This window comes from Sorex araneus, chromosome 3 (assembly GCF_027595985.1).
Source record: "Sorex araneus isolate mSorAra2 chromosome 3, mSorAra2.pri, whole genome shotgun sequence".
NCBI lineage: Eukaryota > Metazoa > Chordata > Mammalia > Eulipotyphla > Soricidae > Sorex > Sorex araneus.
The window spans coordinates 52,396,822-52,418,271 of NC_073304.1; the positions used below are offsets into that span (position 1 = coordinate 52,396,822).

Below are 21,450 nucleotides of genomic sequence, written 5' to 3' on the forward strand. Positions count from 1 at the left end.
AGGGTTTTCTCTCTCGGTTTTTCTATCTTATGAGCACCACAAAAGGGAAGTAAAAGCTTGCAGTGATGCAATTTCTGGCAGAAATTTCCCTGGACTTTGTTTCTAAAATACAGAAATCCAAAACCTTGAGGCCGCAACAGTGACCTCATATTTCTTAATTGTCAGCAATGTACAACATCAAATGGTTTCTTTTCAGCAGGTCTGACTTTGGGGGGGAAACTCCAAACAATAATAGTGAGATTTTGTTGAACTATTGAAGGTAATCAAAGTAAAGTGAAATGTATCAGCTACACAGGCTGGGGTGGGGGGAGGTATACTGGGGCTCCTGGTGGTGGAAAATGTGCACTGGTGATGGGATGGGTGTTGAGCACTGTATAATGGAGACTCAAGACTGAAAGCTCTGTAACTTTCCACATGGTGATTAAATAAAAAATAAAAAATAAAATAAAATTAACATTCCCCATAATGGGACAACTTCTCAAAGTAGAATATGATCCAGGACCCCATGATGCTTCTCAGCCAAGTGGGACAGCGATTCAGTGCAAAGGTCAAAGGAAGCAATGCTGATTTGATCCTGCAATTCTAGGGATACCAAGTTTCTCCAGCAGTGCTGGGGTCTCAAGGGCGACACCTGACAGTGTGATGGAGCTTCTAGGGCTTCAGCTAGCTATGACCAGTGACAGTGTAGTGCAAAACCAAGGTGTGTGCAGCCACTGTGCTCTCTCTCAGACCCCAAAGTGACCCTTTTCAAGCACCCAAATTACGCATATTCACCCATATTCAATTCTACTACATAATAGTACATTCACTTGTTTCAGTTTAAATAGAAATTTTATCAGATGTTCAACTTTTATTCCAATTTGAACCTTAAAATGGCTTATTTATAACTTTAGTACAAAAAACAAAGTTTTCATTATACAACAACAACAACAAAATATCCAGGACTGGAGCAATAGTGCAATGGGTAGGGCATTTGTCTTGCATGCAGCTGCCCAGCACCGTCTATGGTTCTCTGAGCCCCTCTATGACTGATTCCAGAACACAGAGCCAGAACTAAGTCCTGAGCTATGAACAAAAGCCATACCAGCAAAAACCTCACAAAAAAAGAGTATCTGGGTTGGTGAAATTGTAGTTATTGGAATTTTCTCATGTTCTAACTGGTAAACAAAAATGAAATTTTCTTTACAATATGAATCATTTATATAAACTTTACCTTCATATAGTCTATCTTTTAATATCAGGTTTTTTAGGTTCTAGAATATCATAAGGTTTAAATATTTATTTCAATGTTGTTTGAAAAATTGGCATTTTAATTACCTTTAAAATGCACTGTATATCACAAAGACATAAAATATGTATGTAAAAAGAAAAAGAAGCCTAGCAAGGTTCACTTGAATTTTGTTTTTTTCTCAATGACTAGTGAGATATCATATCTTTTCTGTTTGTCTTCACTTTTAACTTTTTAGGTAGTTTAATTTAGAAAACTCATTAATACATATGAGTATACTGTGAAAATATAATAATAATACTTTATTGATGACTTATTTAAGTGTTTGCAATTAAATAAAATAACTAATGTTCTTAAAAATACAGTCACAATAGTTATTTAATAAAATAATAGATGTATTTAATTTTTTCTTCTAGAGCTCTTCTAATATGTTTTGAAACCATATTGGACCACAAAGATGTAAACATTCAATAGGTTATATAGTTCATAAAAATTAGTAATAAAAATTTTAGATCATTAGACGTAAATCTTTGGTTTCAGCTACTTCACATAACATTTGACTGTTTTAGAAAAAAAAAAGTAGAACGCTGAAAGTTATGGTTGATTACTTTAGCTTTTCTTAACAAAAATTTTGTTCTTATACTTATAATTTTTTTCCTGAAACTAATGTTTAAACTTTATTTATTTATTTAAATAAATAATGCTGAGGGGACCCAGAGCCAAAGCCTAGCATTACTCAGTCTTCCTGTGCAAGCCTTATGATTCAGTGATAGTTGCTATGGGTCAGTAGTACTGGCTGCCACCAGAGCTATATTATAATGCTCAAGGGTCCATGTAATGACAATGATCAAACTCAGGGTCTTGAGTATGTCAAAATGTAGTTTAAGCCTTTGAGTGATCTGTCTGGACCCAAATGTAATTCTTCACATCCTGGATATAATTATAAAATTTTACTTCTATTTTACTTTGAGTTTCTAGTGGTGGTCAGTCCTAATCCTGGCTCAGTAAATTCTCATAAATTGCTACTCCAAGACTTCTAAATTGATACTACTCGCCTGGAATTTACTAAGCTGCAACTCTCCACTCCATAATCTTAATATTTTTTATAAATTAGTTAATATTTTAAAAATATAACCAGAGGAGGGATAGCACAGCAGGTAAGGTGTTTGCCTTGCACGCGGCCAACTGGGTTCGATTCTTCAGCCCCACTTGGAGAGCCCTGGAAGCTCCCGAGAATATCTCTCCCGCACAGCAGAGCCTGGCAAGCTACCTGTGGCATATTCAATATGCCAAAAATAGTAGCAACAAATCTCACAATGGAGACGTTACTGGTGCCCGCTCGAGCAAATCGATGACAGTGATTATGATGATGACAGAATCAGAGGAGAGTGTTAAAGATTGCATAATGACAGCGAGTAATATTTCCAGATTTTGAGAGAGATAAAGAGTAAAATACTCAGGAACTTTAGTGCTATTACAATGGGTAGGGCATTTGCTTGCTCTCTACTGACACAGGTTTGATCTTGGATGATCCCAGTTTGATCTGTATGGTCCCCTGAGTACTTCCAGGAGTAATTTCTGAGTGCAGATGTATGAATAACACCTGAGCACTATTGGGTACCCTAACCCTGCAAATAGGAAGATATTCAGACTCTTTCACCATAATCTCAATTTAGTCATAATTAAGTAATGCTGTACTTTGTAGTTATGGTTAATCAAGGTCTCCAGCTTGACATATCTTTCTTCATCAAATCCAATTTAGTAATAAAGTCCTGACGTGGAAAATTAGGCAGAGTACTGGCATCATTTGAAGTGATGTTCTTTAAGCTGTTGACCAGTCTACCAATCTGTCAAGTCCTGGAGCTATAATAACCTTAGAGTCTACTTACTTATGTTTATAAGAAGCACTAACTTTCCAAAATATTGATTATGACTAACTCAAAAGTCCATCTTATTTCTTGTTGCCTATAACTCAATGCCAAGCTTTACTTACTAAGTAATTAGTAGTGCAACTGGAACACAGGAACTACAGTTTTTTTTTGAAGAGGTTTATATGAGACTGCAGAGAGGATATCTGTCATGTGACTGGTGTTGGTTTGACCCCTGGTACCACGGGTCGCCAAGAATAGCCTTGTATAACCCTGGGAGTCCCCAACCACCACAAGAAGTTGCCTTGGAGGTATCCCAGGTACTGCAGCTCTACACCCTTAGTTATAGAATTGAGTCATGACTGCTTGCCAAGAATCTCAGGGTTGCTGAGTACCACTAGGGAAACCCTCAACTTAAAAAAATATGATTGATATAACAAGATCTCCTTTATAGCTTACATGAAAATACATTGAATAAACACATATGTGGTTTTTGTTTTGTTTTTTTTTTTTAGTAACCTGGTCTGGTCCATCTCCTTTAGGTTTTCGTTTGTCAAGCAGCTCTTAGTGAAGTTCATTAAAGTGGAGCTTCAGTCTAAAAGAAAGAGAAAGAGATGGCAATTTAATTTTAATTTTTTTTAATCTTTAACATTGCAAAGACTGACTTCAGCTTTGAAGAGTTCATTCTGTTCTCTTTAAAATAATAAAAAAAAAAAGAAAATAGCTAGTATGATTTTTTTTCCTTCTGAAGCTTTTTAAACTGAGGCAAAAAGAGCAGCAGTGGAATTTTATAAAATGCCTCATTGTAGGGAAATTTTAATTTTTTTTATTGAGACAGCCCCTTAATAATATGAAAGAAATCTATCTCTTAGCAAAAAATTAAATGGAGAATATTTCAAATATACAATTTTTAAAGAACTAAAATAGCAAATTTTAATGCCTTCGTATGAGTATGATTATGATTATGGTCTGAGATTGTCACTTGGAGCAGTGGTTTAGGTATTATCTTCTCTGAGAATTTTGTGGTATAAACACTGGATAAATATTGCATTTTCTTTTGTGTATGTTCAAATGTTTCATTTAGTTATTCATTTTTCCATTTTTCTTGGCTCACTGAGAATAGAGTGTGAAGTATTTAATAGCTTATATTTCAACTGTTGAAGTACATACTTTCATTGTGGCTTTAAATTATAGCATTGGAATAAAAAGTTATTGTTTTTTAAATATGTGTATGAAGTTATGCATGCCAATGTTTTTTTTTAATAAGAAACAACAATATGTCTTCCAACAAACATTCCTTTAGTAGAACTTTCATTAAACCAGCAGAATACCTACAGTCTCCCCTGGGATGTACTGAAAATATTTAGTGGCATTAAACTTATATTAGCATCCAGAAAAGTATATCTGGCTTAATCTTTTGTGTCTTCAGATAACAATGAGATTCAAATTACTCTGCCTGTGTTGTTCCAGGTTTTAACTACTATTACAGTACTTTCTCAAAAATATGTATTGTTTCTTTGGAAATAATAAAATTTTTACTTTAGTTTGTGCAAATGATATAAAGATATAAAACCTAAGTATAATGAAAATGTCATGTGCATAGTACCATATTATAATAGTCTCATCTCTAAACCTGATAGCAATATTTTAGAATATAATATAAATGGTGTGTATTTAAATTATTTCTGTAGAATTAAATTTTATGTCCATTTCTACAACCCTACATGAATTTAAGAATTGTATATGGTTATCACTAATTTGTATTTTCTGCTGAATTCTTTGGAGGCCAGTTTTATACACATTGTATGCTGAAATTTAACCTCATCACATCTTTTATTAAGTTTGTAGTTAAATAATATTCTATAGATATTAATAATAACTCATTTATGTATTACGGGGTCTCTGGCACTGGTGCCATCACACGGTGACAAGGACCGTGTCCTGCCAGGTACAGAACGGCTCGAAGACAGTCATCCAGCGTGTGTACCAGAGCTGCCTGTGGTCGCGCCCTGTGCCAATCTCGTGAGGTAAAGGCAACAGGGCTGGTGGCTTTAGTCCTTCCTACCTGTTCCCCAGATCCACACCCCCTTCTGCGTGGGGTGGCAGGTGGTGCAGACACGAGTGTAGGAGCATGCATGCGCTAGTGACAGAACGTCCCCATCAGTGGGCATTGGTTGGGCAGAAACCCACAAGGGGTAATGAGTGGGGTGGGGGTTGGAGAGATGGGAAGGGGAGGGAAGGCTCAAAAAGGAGCCAGCCAGGCTTGGGTCTCCAGAAGATCTTACCCATATGCAGAGTAAGGAGAGGCTGCTAAAATCTCAAGGCTGGGATGAACGGAGACCTTACTGGGCCCGCTTGAGCAAATAGTTAATTAACAGGATGACAGTATATACATACCTCTCGGAGCGCCCAGCAAGCTACCGAGAGTATCCCGCCCTCACAGGCAGAGCCTGGCAAGCTACCCATGGCATATTCGATATGCCAAAAACAGTAACAATAGGTCTCATTCCCCTGATCCTGAAAGAGCCTCCAATTGTTGGGAAAGATGAATAAGGAGAAGCTGCTAAAATCTCAGGGCTGAGAGGAATAGAGATGTTACTGGTGCCCGCTCGAGTAAATCAACAAACAAAGGTATGACAGTGATACAGTGATGGATTAGAATCTGTATGCCATGCTAATTAAGTACTGTACCATAATTACATGTATGCTAAATGATAAATGCCAAGAGGGTATGATTCTGGACAAACAAAGAAGAAGCAGGTCTATAACCACTTGTGTACAATCAAATACTGCAATCACTATCTTGTTGGACAGCCTTATACCATCTAAATTAACTTCCTCCTTCCTCAATGTCTTCAATTATAAAATGAGATTAGCTTTGCTTTCTACTAGCAGTTGTGGTGGATAAAAGCTATAATACTGAAATAAAGTCAGTATGATAATTATCATTAAAATAACTGTGATAATAAGTATAATAGTAAATTAATATGATGTTTGATACACAGTGAGAACTTGAAATATTGTGAATGATTTTTGTGTGATTTTATTTTAAATTGCCAGAGTTGGAGTTTTTCTTTAGGGATTAATTTATAGATGTTAGAAGATATCACTAGTATTAATGAGGTACTTTAGAAGTACTGACTTGACTACCAAATTCACTATATTTGACCTTAGTACTACATGATATGCATGCATATTCACTATAAAAAAGGTTATTTTAAAAACGAATATTTTTAGCATTCTCCAAAATTGTATCCTTATTTAGAATATAGCACTGTAGTACTGTCATCCCGTTGTTCATCGATTTGCTCAAGCGGGCATCAGTAACATCTCCATTGTGAAACTTGTTACTGTTTTTGGCATATCAAATACGCCACGGGTAGCTTGCCAGGCTCTGCTGTGCTGGTGGAAATATGTTACTGTCATCCCATTGCTCATAGATTTGTTCGAGGGGGCACCAGTAACATCTCTTATGGAGAGACTTATTGTTACTGTTTTTGGCATATCCAATACGCACGGGTAGCTTGACAGGCTCTGCTGCGAGGGCGAGATACTCTCGGTAGCTTGCTGGGCTCTCTGAGAGGGGCGGAGGAATCGAACTCGGGTCGCCCTCGTGAAAGGCTAACACCCAACTGCTGTAAGATTTAAAATTAATTTGGCTGAATATTGACTTTGTGAAATGTCCATGATATTGTAAATAACTTCAGTTCAATTTTCATGCCTTATTTTGTATTTTATTTTATGAAGTTTCTGATTACTATCTCTTAGTGATGGATGTTTGGATCATTTTCTGTGCTTTCTATACCATGAGAATTCCAGTTTCCTCATGAAATGTTGTTTTTATTGTCAAATTGCTCTCTAGACTTGCACAAATTTACATACTCATCAAGGCTAAATTTTTAGAAGACTGTTCTCAGTGGATCTTTTCCCATTTTGTGCAATACTTGTACAGAGGCGCTGCCTTTTTTTCCTACTTATATTTCAAGGTTATTTGCATAGAAAATATTCTTAGCATTTAGAGATAGTATCACTCTCTAGAGTAGACAAGTTCTGTTCAATGTCCATTATAATAAATATAACATCTCCCACTTGGACAATGCATGAAGGGTTTAGTTACTGTCAATTATAAAATACTGTGATTTTTTTAAGCTCCATGCCCCTCAAATCTGCTACAAACTCAAGGTATGTGAAAAATCCAACTGGGAATGTTTGATCATACCGGAGTGACTTGGGAGGCAGAGGAAATCAGTGCAAACATAAAGCTTCTGCTTTTGGTAATATCTTGACTCAGTAGTGAGTCATTACTATTTTTGATTTAGCAGTAAGCATTCTGTTAGTATTCATTATATTGTTGCAGATTAATTTATTAGTTTGTAAGCAAATGAAATATAATCCACCCCCACACTTATTCTTAACATATAAAGCATTCCTTATCTCTATACCAAATATTAAGGATGATATTTGTATTTGGTTTCCATTTGCCAGTACCAATTTTCTATTTGGTACTCAGGTAATCTTTGGACCATTACCCTTGAGTTTTGGACAGTCAGACTTGGACAGAACCTATTATTTGAATACCAAGGTCCTGTTGTTCTTGTGGACATCAGCACCACCAAAGCCACACTTGGTAGTGCTGGGAAGGGGACAGGGATCAAACTCAGAACACATGTACATAAGACATGTGCCCTAAGCTCTGTACTATCTCCTTTAGCTTCCAGTGTGTTCTTTTTAAGTTATTTATATGATTTCAGACAACAGTACAACATATTCATTTTCATTTCAGTGATTTCTTAATGAGCTGAAGCTTTCCAATTAATTAATTTTCTTTTTCTATAAAACACCTCTTTCTAGTCTGCTTATATTTCTATTAAACTTTTTTTTTCTTATTTGGACAAATAATCTTTCCCACATTCTAGATAACTAAATATGTTTTAGTTTTTTTTCAAATTTCTATCATTATTTTCCATAATAATTGGGGAATACTGATTAGAGTGTTGTATTATTTTAACATTAATTTTTTAACTTAGCATTGGCTAATTTATCAGACATCTCCTATATTCATTGTATATTTCTGAACTATTTAAGAAACAATATATTACTCAAGTCATAATGTACTTCTCTATTTTAATTAAATGATATAACTTGGTATTGTATATTCTAAGAGTTTGAACATATTTATAATTGCATGTATGGAACATCATATTATCATGCAGACTAATTTTCTCTGTTTTTAGTTAATTCATCCCTTTCTTTTTCCAAAACTCAAACACCACTATTTTTTGTTCTTTTCATAGGGTTTTTTTTTCCAGAATGTTATAATGCAGGGATTAAATCATGTATCAACTTACCTGGTTGTTTCTTTTACTTATTAAAGTGCATTTAAGTTCCATCTGGTGTTTTTCATGACTGTATAGTTCATTTATATTTAGCACCAACTGGTATCTTACTGTGTTGTAGTAATTCTTTTATCCATACACCTACTGAAGGATATCTTTGTTGCTTCCAATTTAGACAGTTACTAATAAATTTTTATAAGTAGTCATGCACATAGTTTCATATGGGCATGTTTTAATTACTCAAGAAGAGCAATTACTAATAACTTACAAGTATATTCAGTTTGAAAAGAAACCAAGAAACTATCCTACTAAATAGCATTCCAAGTTACATTCCTACTATTAATGAATGAATTGGTTTTAGGCCACATCCTTGTCAATATTTAATATTGTCAGTATGCTTGATATTGATCATTTTAATAGGTTTATAGTGTCATCTATTAATATTTCAATTTGTATTTCTCCAATGGCATTTAGTGCAGAAAATCTCTTCTGTTACAGTCCTTGGTAGAGATTTTTTTTTTTTTGCTTTTTTTTTTGGGGGGGGGTCACACCCAGCGATGCTCAGGAGTTACTCCTGGCTTTGCACTCAGGAATTACTCCTGGCGGTGCTTGGGGGACCATATGGGATGCCGGGGATCGAACCCGGGTCGGCCGCGTGCAAGGCAAACGCCCTACCCGCTGTGCTATCGCTCCGGCCCCCTTTGGTAGAGATTTTAATTGAGAAGTCTTTTTAATTACTGGATGTTAGGAAAGTTTTGTTTTAGGCAACAGTTCTTTATCAAAAGTATATTTGAAAGCATTTTCCCCAAATTTTATCTTGTTTAAGTTATCTTAGTGATGAACTTTTGTAGAGTAGAAAATTTTAATTTAAAGAACTCTGTCTTACAGGTTATCTCATGGATTCTAATTTTGCTAGCGAGTCTTAGATATCTAAAAAGTCTTCGATAAAGCCCAAATTCATCAATCCAGTTCTCCGGTGTTTCTTTCTAGGAATTGTGTAATTTTATATTTTATATTCACCTCTGTTAAATTTTGTGTTGTGCAAACTGCACAACAGAATCAGTGTTTTTGCATATGTATGACCAACATTCTGACATATTTTATGTAAATATGACTTTTGTTCTAATGGGTAGTTTTTATTCCCTTATTAGAATATAATTCATGGATCTATTTTGGACCCTCAAATCTATTAATTTTATTTATATGTTCATTTATTTACCAATATCACATGGTCTTGACCAATGTAGTTTTGATTAAATTTTGAAGTAGGGTTGTATCAGTGTTCTCAGCCTCACTTTTCTCCTTCAAGATTGTGTTGATTATTAGGTGTCTTTTTTTAAAAAAATATTCAATAACTGTGATTTTTTCCTTCATATAAATTTCCAAGTCACAGTTTGTCATTATTACAATAAAATTTGCTGGGATTTTTCATTAAAATTGCATGAAGATCAAATTGAGAAGAACTGAGATCTTGACAACAGTGTTGTTCTCATCTACAAACATAAACCATATGAGCATATCCCCATCCAGTTTCCTTTATTTTTTAACAATGTTTTATAATTTATATATATATATATATATATATGTTTGGACATGGTATTGCAAGTGGTATTGTTTTTTCTAGATAGTAATGATAACTTATTGCTAACACATTTTATTAATACTTTATTCTTGGGGGAGCACACCTAGTGATGCTCAGATCCTATTCTTAGCTCTAAGCTCAGGAATGACTTCTCGTGGTTTTGGAAAACCATTTGTAATGGGAAGCATTTGAACTTGGGTCAGTGCAAGGTAAGAGGCTCAACCCCTGTACTATCTTACTGGCTTTATTTGTTTTCTATTTTAAATTATACCTTTTTTATTGATGATATATCCAAAAAATGATTGACTTTTTGTTCTCTGAAAGTTTGCTATCATTCCTTATTAGTACCAGGAGTGATTTGGGGGTTTGATTTCTTTGCTTTGGTTCTTTTAAATTTTCTATGAAAATTATTATGTCATCTGGAAATTAAGAGAATTTGCTCTTTCTTCCAATATGTTTATACCTATTGCTTCCATTTCTTTCTTTGTTGATTTACTAATACTTCCAATACTGTACAAACTTGGAAGTGAGAGGAAAAAGTCCTTAATGGGCTTCTGATCATAATGAAATTCTCTAATGTCCTGTCACATGTGATGACACCATAGCTATTTAATAGATATTCTTTATCTAGTTAAGGAAATTGGGTGTTGTCACAAGTGACTTGAAAATATGAAAATATGAAACTTAAACTATACATAGGTTAAGGTGATTGCTTTTAACATGACTAATCTAGCTTGATTGCTTGCACCATATATTCCCTATGCACTGCTAGGAGTAATCATTTATATCTAAAACTTCCAGGAAAAAAAACTACCACAGCACAAATTAAACTTTCAATATATCTACTTAGAACAATACAAGAATCTTATGAAAGGACTATTTTAAAAATACATCTTGATACTTTTAAAGCATTTTACATACTTTGATTGTGTACGTCAAAGCCTTTCAAGATATTTATTTTTAGTTCTTGAAAATTTTTATTAATTTATTTTATTTTAGTTTCTACATACATTTAAAAATCAACATGTCATGTTTTGCAGAATACATTTTAGGATTTTTATATAAAATTTTATTTAATTTATGTATTTTCTATTAGAAATTGTTTATGTTAATATTTGGTCTTTCCATCTATGAACTCAGTTATATTTCTCCAATACTTCAGATAATTTGAATGTTTTATAATACAGTTTTAAAAATTTTACTATTGGGATTTAACATATTATTTTATATTTTGAATAGGTGATTCAAATATTTGTTACTTTCAGAAACTGTAGCACTTAAATAATTTAAGATGCAATAACTTTAAAATATACTTTATTTTATATTGTTTAAATTGCTACGACAACATGTTATAATTTTGTTTTTTCTTATTGTCAGAAAAATTCATATGTGGACACATGCACATAGTTATATATATAAAAACTGAGAGAGGTGGGAAGAGAAGGCAGTTTTCAGTATGACCTTTAAATAGATATATTTTATTTTTATAATTAAACTTTCATTGTTATTTGGATACAATTTTGAATGGATGATATTCTTATTTCATTTATGAGTAATAGCAATAATTCTAATATAAGTATGAATGAATTTCGCTATAAATTTCTGTTTAATGTTATCAAATTAACCTCATTCTCTTCCTAGAATAAAAACAAGTAGGAGTTGAAATCTGTCAAATTTTCTCCATTTTTTTCAGCTTTGTTTTCTTTTTTTTTTTTTTTTATTTGAGACTACACACTGTGGTTCTCAGGGCTTACTCCCTAGCTCTGCTCAGGAAACCATATAGGTTGCCGAGGATTGAATCTGGGCAAGCTGCTCGCAAGGACTGTATCCGCTGTAGTATTTCTTTGTCTCTATTTTTATTTTCTTTCATAGAAATATATTTTTCTTTATTGACCAGTAAATTATATTTGCATTAATGTATAAGAAACCATTTTTCTAAGGTTGGAAGGAAAATGATAGGGGGCTTGGGAGATAGTACAGAAGTACAGAGGTTAAGGCTCATCAAATTCTGGTGACCCAGTCTGATCCCTGTCAGAGGGTTCCTTGAATATCACTAGGTGCAACCTAGTGACCACTGCTATGTGCACATTTTGAGGCTTTCAAACACAACAGAGTGGGCCAGATCATCCTTAGAACTGAAGGATCTGTGCGTTATATCCTCTGGCCTTTGTAATGAACTGCCAGCTTGAAGATCAGTAAGGGTAGCCCTTAAGCTCACTGAGTGTGCTTGAGAGCCTCCTGCCTATATTCGCCCCCCCCCCAAAAAAAAGAGAAAGACAAGTACTTGATGACTTCACTCATAAGTAACACATAAATAAACAAAACAAGGTAAAAGATAATGTCCATTAAAGCAACCCTCTAGATTGACCAGAATTGATACTATCAAATTGGGATAGAGTGATTAAAAAGATCCAGTGGACTATGATGGAAAGATATTAGCTTCGTTAGAAGGATTAGAATATTGACTGTGAAGGAAGGATTAAGTAGTGTGCCTGCTCTGGTAACATTTTCCCCTAAGATTTACCAAGTTTACACCTGTGTATAATGATGTTACCACAAAAAAAGAAGCTTAAGTTAGAAAGAATGATTGTACCCCTAATGTTAAAGTAATTACATTTGTGACAGTTAAACCAAACTTATGGCAGCTTGGTTTATTACTGTTAAAATGGGATTGAATTATTTTTTATATATGTAATTTTTCTCTCTTATATGTTCATTGAGGTTTTTGGTTTTACTTATATTAAAGGAGTAGAGGACATATTTTTAATTTTTTATATAGTCTAGAAATTTTACATAAGATTACAACTATTTTAAGCATTATTTTATATAACTGAACTATAACATTTCTGAGTTTATGATTTTCAGGACAAGGGAAAAAGTGAAACACAAAATTCTTCTTTCAACATATTATAACTAGGTTTTTGTATTCATTATTACTCTTGTACTATTTAACAGTCTCATTTCAGTCTTAAGATTCAGTGGCAAATTTTTGGCCCTCATCTCATACTTCCCAACAATATTAGATTTTATTGCACAAATATCTTTGATATATCTAATTGAAAGTCCTTATAGTCACTTGTTACCCATGAAATTTATTTTTTCTATTAAAAATAGTATTTTTCTTCTAGGTCACTATTTTATAAAATAACATCATTATTTTATGACTACTTGAACTCATTTATATATTTTATCTCTTTTTAATAAAAAATTTAAGAATTTTGCCTTCTGTTTTATATACTTAATTTTTCAAATATATCTTAACAATTGTTATGTGTATGATTAATATAAGTTTATTAATATAATATAGTTGCAGGTATTCAAAAGTGTCACATGCCATAAGTATATTAAACAAGAAGTTAAACTTACATTTCTTCAATCCTTTATATCAGAGGCCAGTGTTACAGTTCTCTGACTCTTAAAATTGGAAGACATATTAAATCTGTTTAATCAATGTAACTATTCTGTGATAATTCTATAATAATCTGGAAACAACGCCTAAACTCTATTGCATATTACAGAAACTTAACCTTTAATAAAATCTGTCCTCATAATTTAGTGTAATTTATAAAAAAAAACTCAGAATTTTTCTTCCCATGTTTTTAGAACACAATAAATAATCCTAAAATACGAGGTAGATTAAAATAATAATTTTTTTCAGGCTGGACAGCAACGTTGGTGGGAACAGGAGATTAAAATTAATGGGAATATCCAAAAAGGAGAATTAATTACGTATAACTTGACTGAACTAATTAAACCAGAGGCTTATGAAGTGCGACTAACTCCTCTCACCAAATTTGGCGAAGGTGATTCAACAATTCGTGTCATTAAATATAGTGGTAAGTAACCTTTTATTTAAAAGCATTCTATTATGTGGGCCAGACAAATGGTACAAGGTTGAGGTGCTTTATTTACATATTTCTCCAGCTTCAAGCCTGGAGACCACATATGGTCCCTAAGCACTGTCGGGAGTTATCCGTGAACACAGAACCAGAAGTAAACTCTGAGCACCTCCAAGTTAGGCCCTTCAAAACCAAAATATAGAAGTAAAAATTTGCATGTTAAACTATTAAGAGTATGCAAGTTATACCTATACAATTTAGATGCAAACCAAAATTTTGAATATTTACTTTTTTGAGTTAGCAGTAATAAAAAACCTAAGTGGGCAGATACTACAGTAAGTAAGGCTTATTGCCTTGCTTGCAGATGACCAGAGTTCTATCCCTGCCAACCATATATGGTCATCTGCATCTGTCAGGAGTCAAGCCTGAGCAGAGTACCAGGAGTAAGCACTGAACACCATTAGGTGTGCTCCTCAAAACGTAACAAAAGAAGAGTTTAGAAATCCAACCTACTAAACTTAATTATTGGTACAAAACTGTGACTCACGGTGGAGTTGTGGGGGTTGGGGTGGGGACGGTGGGAGGGATACTGGGAACATTGGTGGAGGAGAATGGGCACTGGTGGAGTGATGTAAATGAAATGCAAACATGAAAGTTCATAAGTTTGTAACTGCACCTCATGATGATTCACTAATAAAAATTTTTAAAATTTCAGTAGTTCTTTTTGAAACAGGATTGTTTTTAAGAAAAGCTGATTCAATCTGATGGCTAGTTAACTGCATAGATGATGTAATTGTTTTCCCAAAGTCAAATTCGAGAAGGAATGGTGTAGGAAGTAGACAAAAGCAAGAAAGAGTAGTGGGTTGGTGAGCAGGATTTTAGTCATGCAACTTCCTGATGTTTTCAGTAGTTTGATAAAATTATGGGGCCATGCCTGTCTGTTTCTTATAAAGGGTAAGATAAACAATATCATTATGTAGCTGTGACATCATCAGGAATAAGACATCAGTAATTTTTTTTCCCCATTTATTTGTGGTTGTTTGGCTCCTACTCCAACACTAAACACTGTGGAGGTAAAAGAAAGGGGTGAGAGAAAGCATAAACATTGTTAGAGAAGTTCTACTGCCTGTTCTCTAACTTTATTTATTTTCTTATTTTAGTCAAACTACTATGTATTCCATTTTTGTGTTATTTATTCTATAACTTGCATTAGGGAATGAACAGTTAGAAAAACAGTAAAATAATGGAAATAGTCATTTGTATGTGAAAATTGTAAAAATAATTTAGAAACTAACTTTATTAAGGCTGTCTTCAGTGTAATAATATACATATATATATAATGGCAATGTGGCTGTTTTGTGTATATGTATGCCTTGTGTGTGAGTAGCAATTATATGTGAACATTATGCATGTGTATACATTTTTAATATATCATACTTTACTAATGTCTTAATTAATCAAAAATGTTCAATGGTTTGGAATCAGCAAGTGTAGACAAAATTCTGCTGGTTATTTATACTGCCAATTATATACTGCCAAACATAACTGGGAGAGTACTGTAATGCTTTTATTCATACAAAATGGAATTTTCTCTCAGTGTTATGTGTCTTATAAGTTTATACAGATATGTTTGTTTCTTTGTTTTTAGATATATATTTGGTGTATCCGTAAAATATTGTGTTAAATTTCTCTTCAGGCAGAAATCTATTGGCACTTTTGTTGCAAATATTATTAGTTTCTTGAGATTAAGTATTTCTTTGGGGACATTAAAAAGTCAACTGTGTTACCCAGCTCCTTTTTACCAGAAGTAGATACTAGAAAATGAATACAACTCAAATGTAATCCCTGCTGGATAATCTCTAATAGTTGTATAGCTAATTTATACATTACTCATATTGTAAATCTATATTTAAGTTTCTCCATTTTGTTTGGCACTCATTAATAAATAAAATATCAGCAACTTCATTCTTATAAAATGATCAGATCCCAAATGCCGTTTAGCTTTGTTCCTTTGGGTACTTTCAATGTTGCTGTTGATTAGCTCCAAAAAAGTTTCTATTCATTCCTCTAGCACAAAAATAGATTGCAGATATAATTCTCCATGGCCACAGTGGGGAATATGATTAAGTTTTGGTAAAGAATTATAAAACACCAATTCAAGTTTTATTTATAAAAGATAAGTCATTCTAACATTGTTTTTCACTTTCCTTGTAGCTCCTGTTAATCCACATTTGAGTAAGTATATTTTTCATTATATTTTGCAATTAAAGGAAATGAAGTTTGCACAGAAACCAATTATCTGACAACTAATCTTATTAAGTTTAACATGGAATAACTTAAAAACAGTAAAGTAATGAATTTGAAATTTCAAAAGATGAGGTTATAAAATCAATTTGTTAAATATCGATAAATATTCCCTTGAATATAAAACTATATCCCCCCACTTGCTTAATATGTGTCATTTTGTGTTATAATCCCTCAACATGTTTAATACATGTTACAATAACTATGGGATTATATTTACTTTTTTGGCATACCATATCAGTTTTATAGCTATTGTTAATTTCTTTAACTTTCATTATTTGACTTATTTATTCATAAGATATATACTTAGAAAATTGAAATTGAGTGGCTTAACCACAAATTATCAAGGATCACTATTCTATAGGCCATACTTAAAGAACAAGATAATATGATTGTCATTCATTTATTAATATTTCACATTAAATTTCGGAGGGTGTACCCAATGGTGTTCGAGGACTACCTCAGCTTCTATCCTCAAGGGTTACTCTTATGGGCCATGTGGTCACAGACATCAAGCCCAGGCCTTCCACATGCAAAGAATGCAGTCAGCCTATTTAATGATCTCTTTGACCCCATCACATCAAAAGTAATAATTTATTATTTTTCTTTTTGTTTGATTACTAAATTAATGAAGAGCTTTAAGTCTTACATTCAAACTTCATTCTCTATTACCTATGCTTAGTGAAGAAAATTTCTAATACATTTTCTTACTTTAGTTTGGGTTTGGGTTTTGGGTTTTCAGCCACACTCAGTGATGCTTAGGGCTTACTCCTAGTTGTGCCCTCAGAAATCATCACTGGCAGTGCTTGCAGTATGGTATGGGATGCTGGGGATCAAACCTGGCTTAATTATATGCAAGTTCCACCCACTGTACTATTGTATGGGTCTCTTTTACATTAATTTTCCACTATGGCCTTTTGCTACCTTTATAAGAGAAAATTACATAGCTTTCGTTTCTGCTGTATTCTCTACTGATATCTACTTCTACTTCACTTCTGTGCTTTCAAGTAGAGATGCAAAGTATTTAGAGATAATTATTGTTTATATATTACTTTTTTACGTAGAAGTTCATGTACTCCCCACAGTATCCCTTTTATGTAGATATTGTCATCCATTTTTTGAGTTTGATTTCTCAGACAAAATTTAACACAAATGCTTTTTGTCACTAGTTATTCCTTTTTTATTTTATTCAGTAATTTATCTTTATTTACGTAGGAAACTTTTTTCCACTTGTACTTGTCAATAGAGTACAAGATATCGAAGAGGAAAATTCTATTCTTCATTCCCGCATCTACCTAAGACAATCTCCATATCTATCATTCCATCTCATATTTAGTTTTTCAGTAGCCATTTATTAAAAGAACAAAATCATGAAAGTTTCAAGATTAATTAATTACATGAATCAATTTTCTCTGAATTTATTCCAGGCTACTGTTATTATTTAATTACTATGATTATAATTTCTCTAAAGTTGAGTTATGTCATTGCACTTTCAGTAGAAATGTTTAAAAAGAGTTGTCATGTAATCAAAGTATATAGAGGAAAAGTTGGCAAATAATTTAATTCAAATAAAATATTTTTAAGTTTTTGAGAAATTTAAAATAAAACAAAATGCATATATAGACATATAAAATTGGGTATTTTGCTAACAGATTTATTCAGCATAGTATATTATATACTGCTAATTTTATGGTATATTGAAAGCAATGTAAAGAAATGTGCTAGATTTTCTACTTTTAAAATGCTTTAGTTTAAATCTGGGCCAGAGTGATAGTAAGGCATTTGCCCTGCACATGGCTAGCCCAGGTTTGATCCCTCACATGCCATATGGTCCCCTGAATCTGTCAGGAGTGATTCCTGAGCACAGAGCCAGGAGTAAACCCTAAGCATTGCCAGGTGTGGCCCCAAAACGAAATTCGCAAACAAAAAATAAAGTAATTTAGTTTAACTCCACCAAAGGTACCAAAGCTCTGTTCCTTGATTATTTTAATTAGTGTTCATTATGGAAGAAGAAGCAAGCTTTTTTTTTTATTTTAAACTTTTTATTAAATCACCATGTGGAAAGTTACAAAGTTCTCAGGTTTATATGTCAGTTATACAATATTCAAACACCCATCCCTTCTGGTGGTGGAATATGGTGCCCATATTCCACCACCAGAAACCCCAGTATACCCCTGCCCCCACCCCCTACTCCCTACTGTATAACTAATGAATTTCACTTCATTTTTTCTTTACCTTGATTACATTCCATAATTCAACACAAATCTCACTATAGTTGTTGGAGTTTCCAACCAAGAGAGACAGACCTACTACATTTGATAATTAGTTTTTCATTGCTGGAAGTGAAGAGATATGTAGGCCCACTGCTACAAGTACATAACTTTCTCTCTCTCTTTTTTTTTTCCTTTTTCCTTTTCCCTTTTTTTTTTCCTTTTTCCCCCTCATCCTCCTTCCCGCGCCTCATAGTATGGTGTACGCCACGCCGCGTCGGCCAGCGTGGGGCTTTTACTTAGTTCACAGTCCAGAGAGGTGGCTGCTACATTAAAAACCTTCAATATTTCAACAAAAACTTACTGTTATTATTTGGAGTTTCCCCCCCAAGTCAGACCTGTTCAAAAGGAACCGTTTCACATTGCTGACAATTATAAATGTTAAGTCGCGCAGACGCAGTAGCATCTGCGCGGTTTTGGATTTCTGTATAAAGTCCAGGGAAAATTCTGCCAGAAATTACATAGCCCAACTCACAGTTCCAGTGCATTGCTGTAAGAAGTCTCTGAATTCAAAGTCTTTAGGCGCAGAGGGTCCGATTAGCGCTCAGCAGCTCCGGATTTCAGAAGCAAGCTTTTTAAATTAAAGTTTTTTATCAAACATTACAAAATGATTTTTCAAAATCATTATATTTGTGTTACTGAGTCACATGTATTTTTTTCTTACTGACTGATTTTTAACTCTATTATTTACCTCATGTCCTAAACACCTTTAAGAAAATAGTGTTTTGATGAACAAAGCTATTTATTATAGATTCAATTCATTATACAATTTCAATTAAATAAACAGATATTATTCATTTAGGAAAATATGTCAAATATGCTTTTTCTTTGCAGTTTGCTCTGGGAATTTATTTTTTCTTTCCTTCAACTAAACTATTTTTATTTATAATCATTTTAATGGGAGAGGGCATTTGATTTAGAGTTGGTGATATACCCAGTAGAACATTGAGACAGGGGATTCTATGAGATCTGTAGTCCCCCGTAACTGGAGGACATGCAATGCTGGAGATTAAAGTCGGGACTCCTTCACACAAAGCAAGTAATCCACCCCAGTGAGCCATCTCCAAAGTCCCCTGAGATCTTAAACATTATATTTTTAATATTTTGCAATTGTAACTCTATAATCACTGACCAAAATCTCTCCCTATTTTTCTGTCTCTCTTGTCCCTGCCAGTTACCATTTAATTCTCTGGTTCTCAGTTTGGTTGTTTTGGTTTCCACATCAAGATGATACAACTTTTGTCCTTCTGTATCTGCTTTAACTTATTGAACATAATAAAACAGGTTCATCTATGTTTTCTCAAATAGCCTGGAAGATTTTTTACAATTCTTGTTGCATGTGTATTCAGCCTTTTCATTTTTATTTATTTATTTATTTATTTATTTATATAATTTTTCAAGTGAGTCACTGTGAGAACAATTACAGGGCTTTTATGATCGAGTCTCAGCCATAATATGCTCAAACACCCATCCCTTCACCAGTGCACATGTTCCAATAACCCCAGCATACCTCCCTCCCACTCCCCCTCTGCCTGTGTGGCAGATGATTTTCACTTTACTCTTTCCTTTCCTTGATTACGTTCAATTTTCGACAGTAAACTCACTATCATTATTTAGAGTTTTTCCGAAACAGTCAGACCTGTCAAAATGGCGTCATTCGATTGTATGTTTTCTATTGTTGGTAACAAAGATTATATGATGTTGCAAGGTCGCGAAAGTGGCCACCCAGATTTGGAATTCTGGTATTAAGACCAGAGGTATTTCTGCCAGCAGCCGCTGCATCCCGAGATTGGTTTCTGTGGCTCTGGGATCATGGCTGTTCAGGAGCGGAGGAACTGTACATGGGTGACTGCTTGGGATTTCATTTGAGCAGGAGGCAGGGCCAGTTCTGCCTCCCCCATCTCAAGATTCCCCATGCATCCCATCCCGTCACTGCAAACTCCTACCTCTCTGCCCAATTGGTTCTGAATGGTGGCGGTCACCATGTTGTCCAGGGGGGAAAAGGCCAAGGGACAGAGACCCTACCCTTCCCAGAGCTGCACAGGGCCATAGCCTAGTTCAGAGTCCAGGAGTATATCTGCCAGCAGCCACTGCGATTCTCACATTGGTTTCTGTGCCTCTGGGATAATGGATGCTCAGGGGTGGCGGAGCCATTCCTGAGCATGTTTTTTGTATATTAGGAAAGGTTTTAGAGATGTCCCAGTCCCGCATACGGAAGCCGTGTTAATAGAAGCTCAGTGTCCCGGGGGCTCCATCTGAAGAAGGCATGCTGGCTGTACTTTCTCTGTCTGACACCCCGGTGTTGCTGGCCCGGTCTGGGGTCCGGAGCGATCTCCAGCCTGCGGTGCTGCCGGAGCGGCCCCAATTTTCACTGCTGGTTATGACAAGATGGCGCCGAGGGCGTCCTCCTGAGTGTGAAATATCTTTCCATTTAATTGTATATACTACAATTTTTTATACAAAATTTTCTTATACAAATGGTTTGAAATTCTAAATGTGTATCTTCCATCTTTTCTTGGTTGAATCTGTCCCAAAGTATTTTGTTATTTTTTATACTTATTGCAAATGGGCATTATAATTTCTAATTTAAACTTAAATGGAAACAATTTTTCTATAATTATAAACTTGAGCACTTGTTATTGATCTGGTGCTATTACTACAATCTTTATTATTATTGCATGATGTTTTAATTTTCACTGCAAAAGTTTTTGTAAATATTTATGTAATATTACATAAATATTACATATTACATAAAATTTTACATAATATAAAATTTTATATAAATAAAATATTTATGCAACTATTTTATTAATTTAGTTAACATTGTTTCAATTAAATTTTTTTAACAGGAGAATTTCATTGTGGATTTGAAGATGGTAACATTTGCTTATTCACCCAAGATGATACAGATAATTTTGATTGGACAAAGCAAAGTACTGCAACAAGAAATACAAAATATACTCCAAATACAGGACCTAATGCTGATCGTAGTGGCTCCAAAGAAGGTATGAATATAAAATAAA

General features: G+C 33.9%; 1 protein-coding gene across 1 annotated transcript in view; it reads left to right on the forward strand.

Annotated features, from left to right (window-relative positions):
- MDGA2 (MAM domain containing glycosylphosphatidylinositol anchor 2) overlaps positions 1 to 21,450 on the forward strand; it is a gene marked incomplete at its 5' end in the record, with an annotated part of 811,681 nt that overhangs the window by 746,861 nt on the left and 43,370 nt on the right. Inside the window, 3 exons of the mRNA XM_055132080.1 lie at positions 13,673 to 13,850; positions 16,068 to 16,088; positions 21,277 to 21,432. Coding sequence (XP_054988055.1) covers positions 13,673 to 13,850; positions 16,068 to 16,088; positions 21,277 to 21,432 — 355 coding nt within the window. The remainder of the gene's footprint in view (positions 1 to 13,672; positions 13,851 to 16,067; positions 16,089 to 21,276; positions 21,433 to 21,450) is intronic.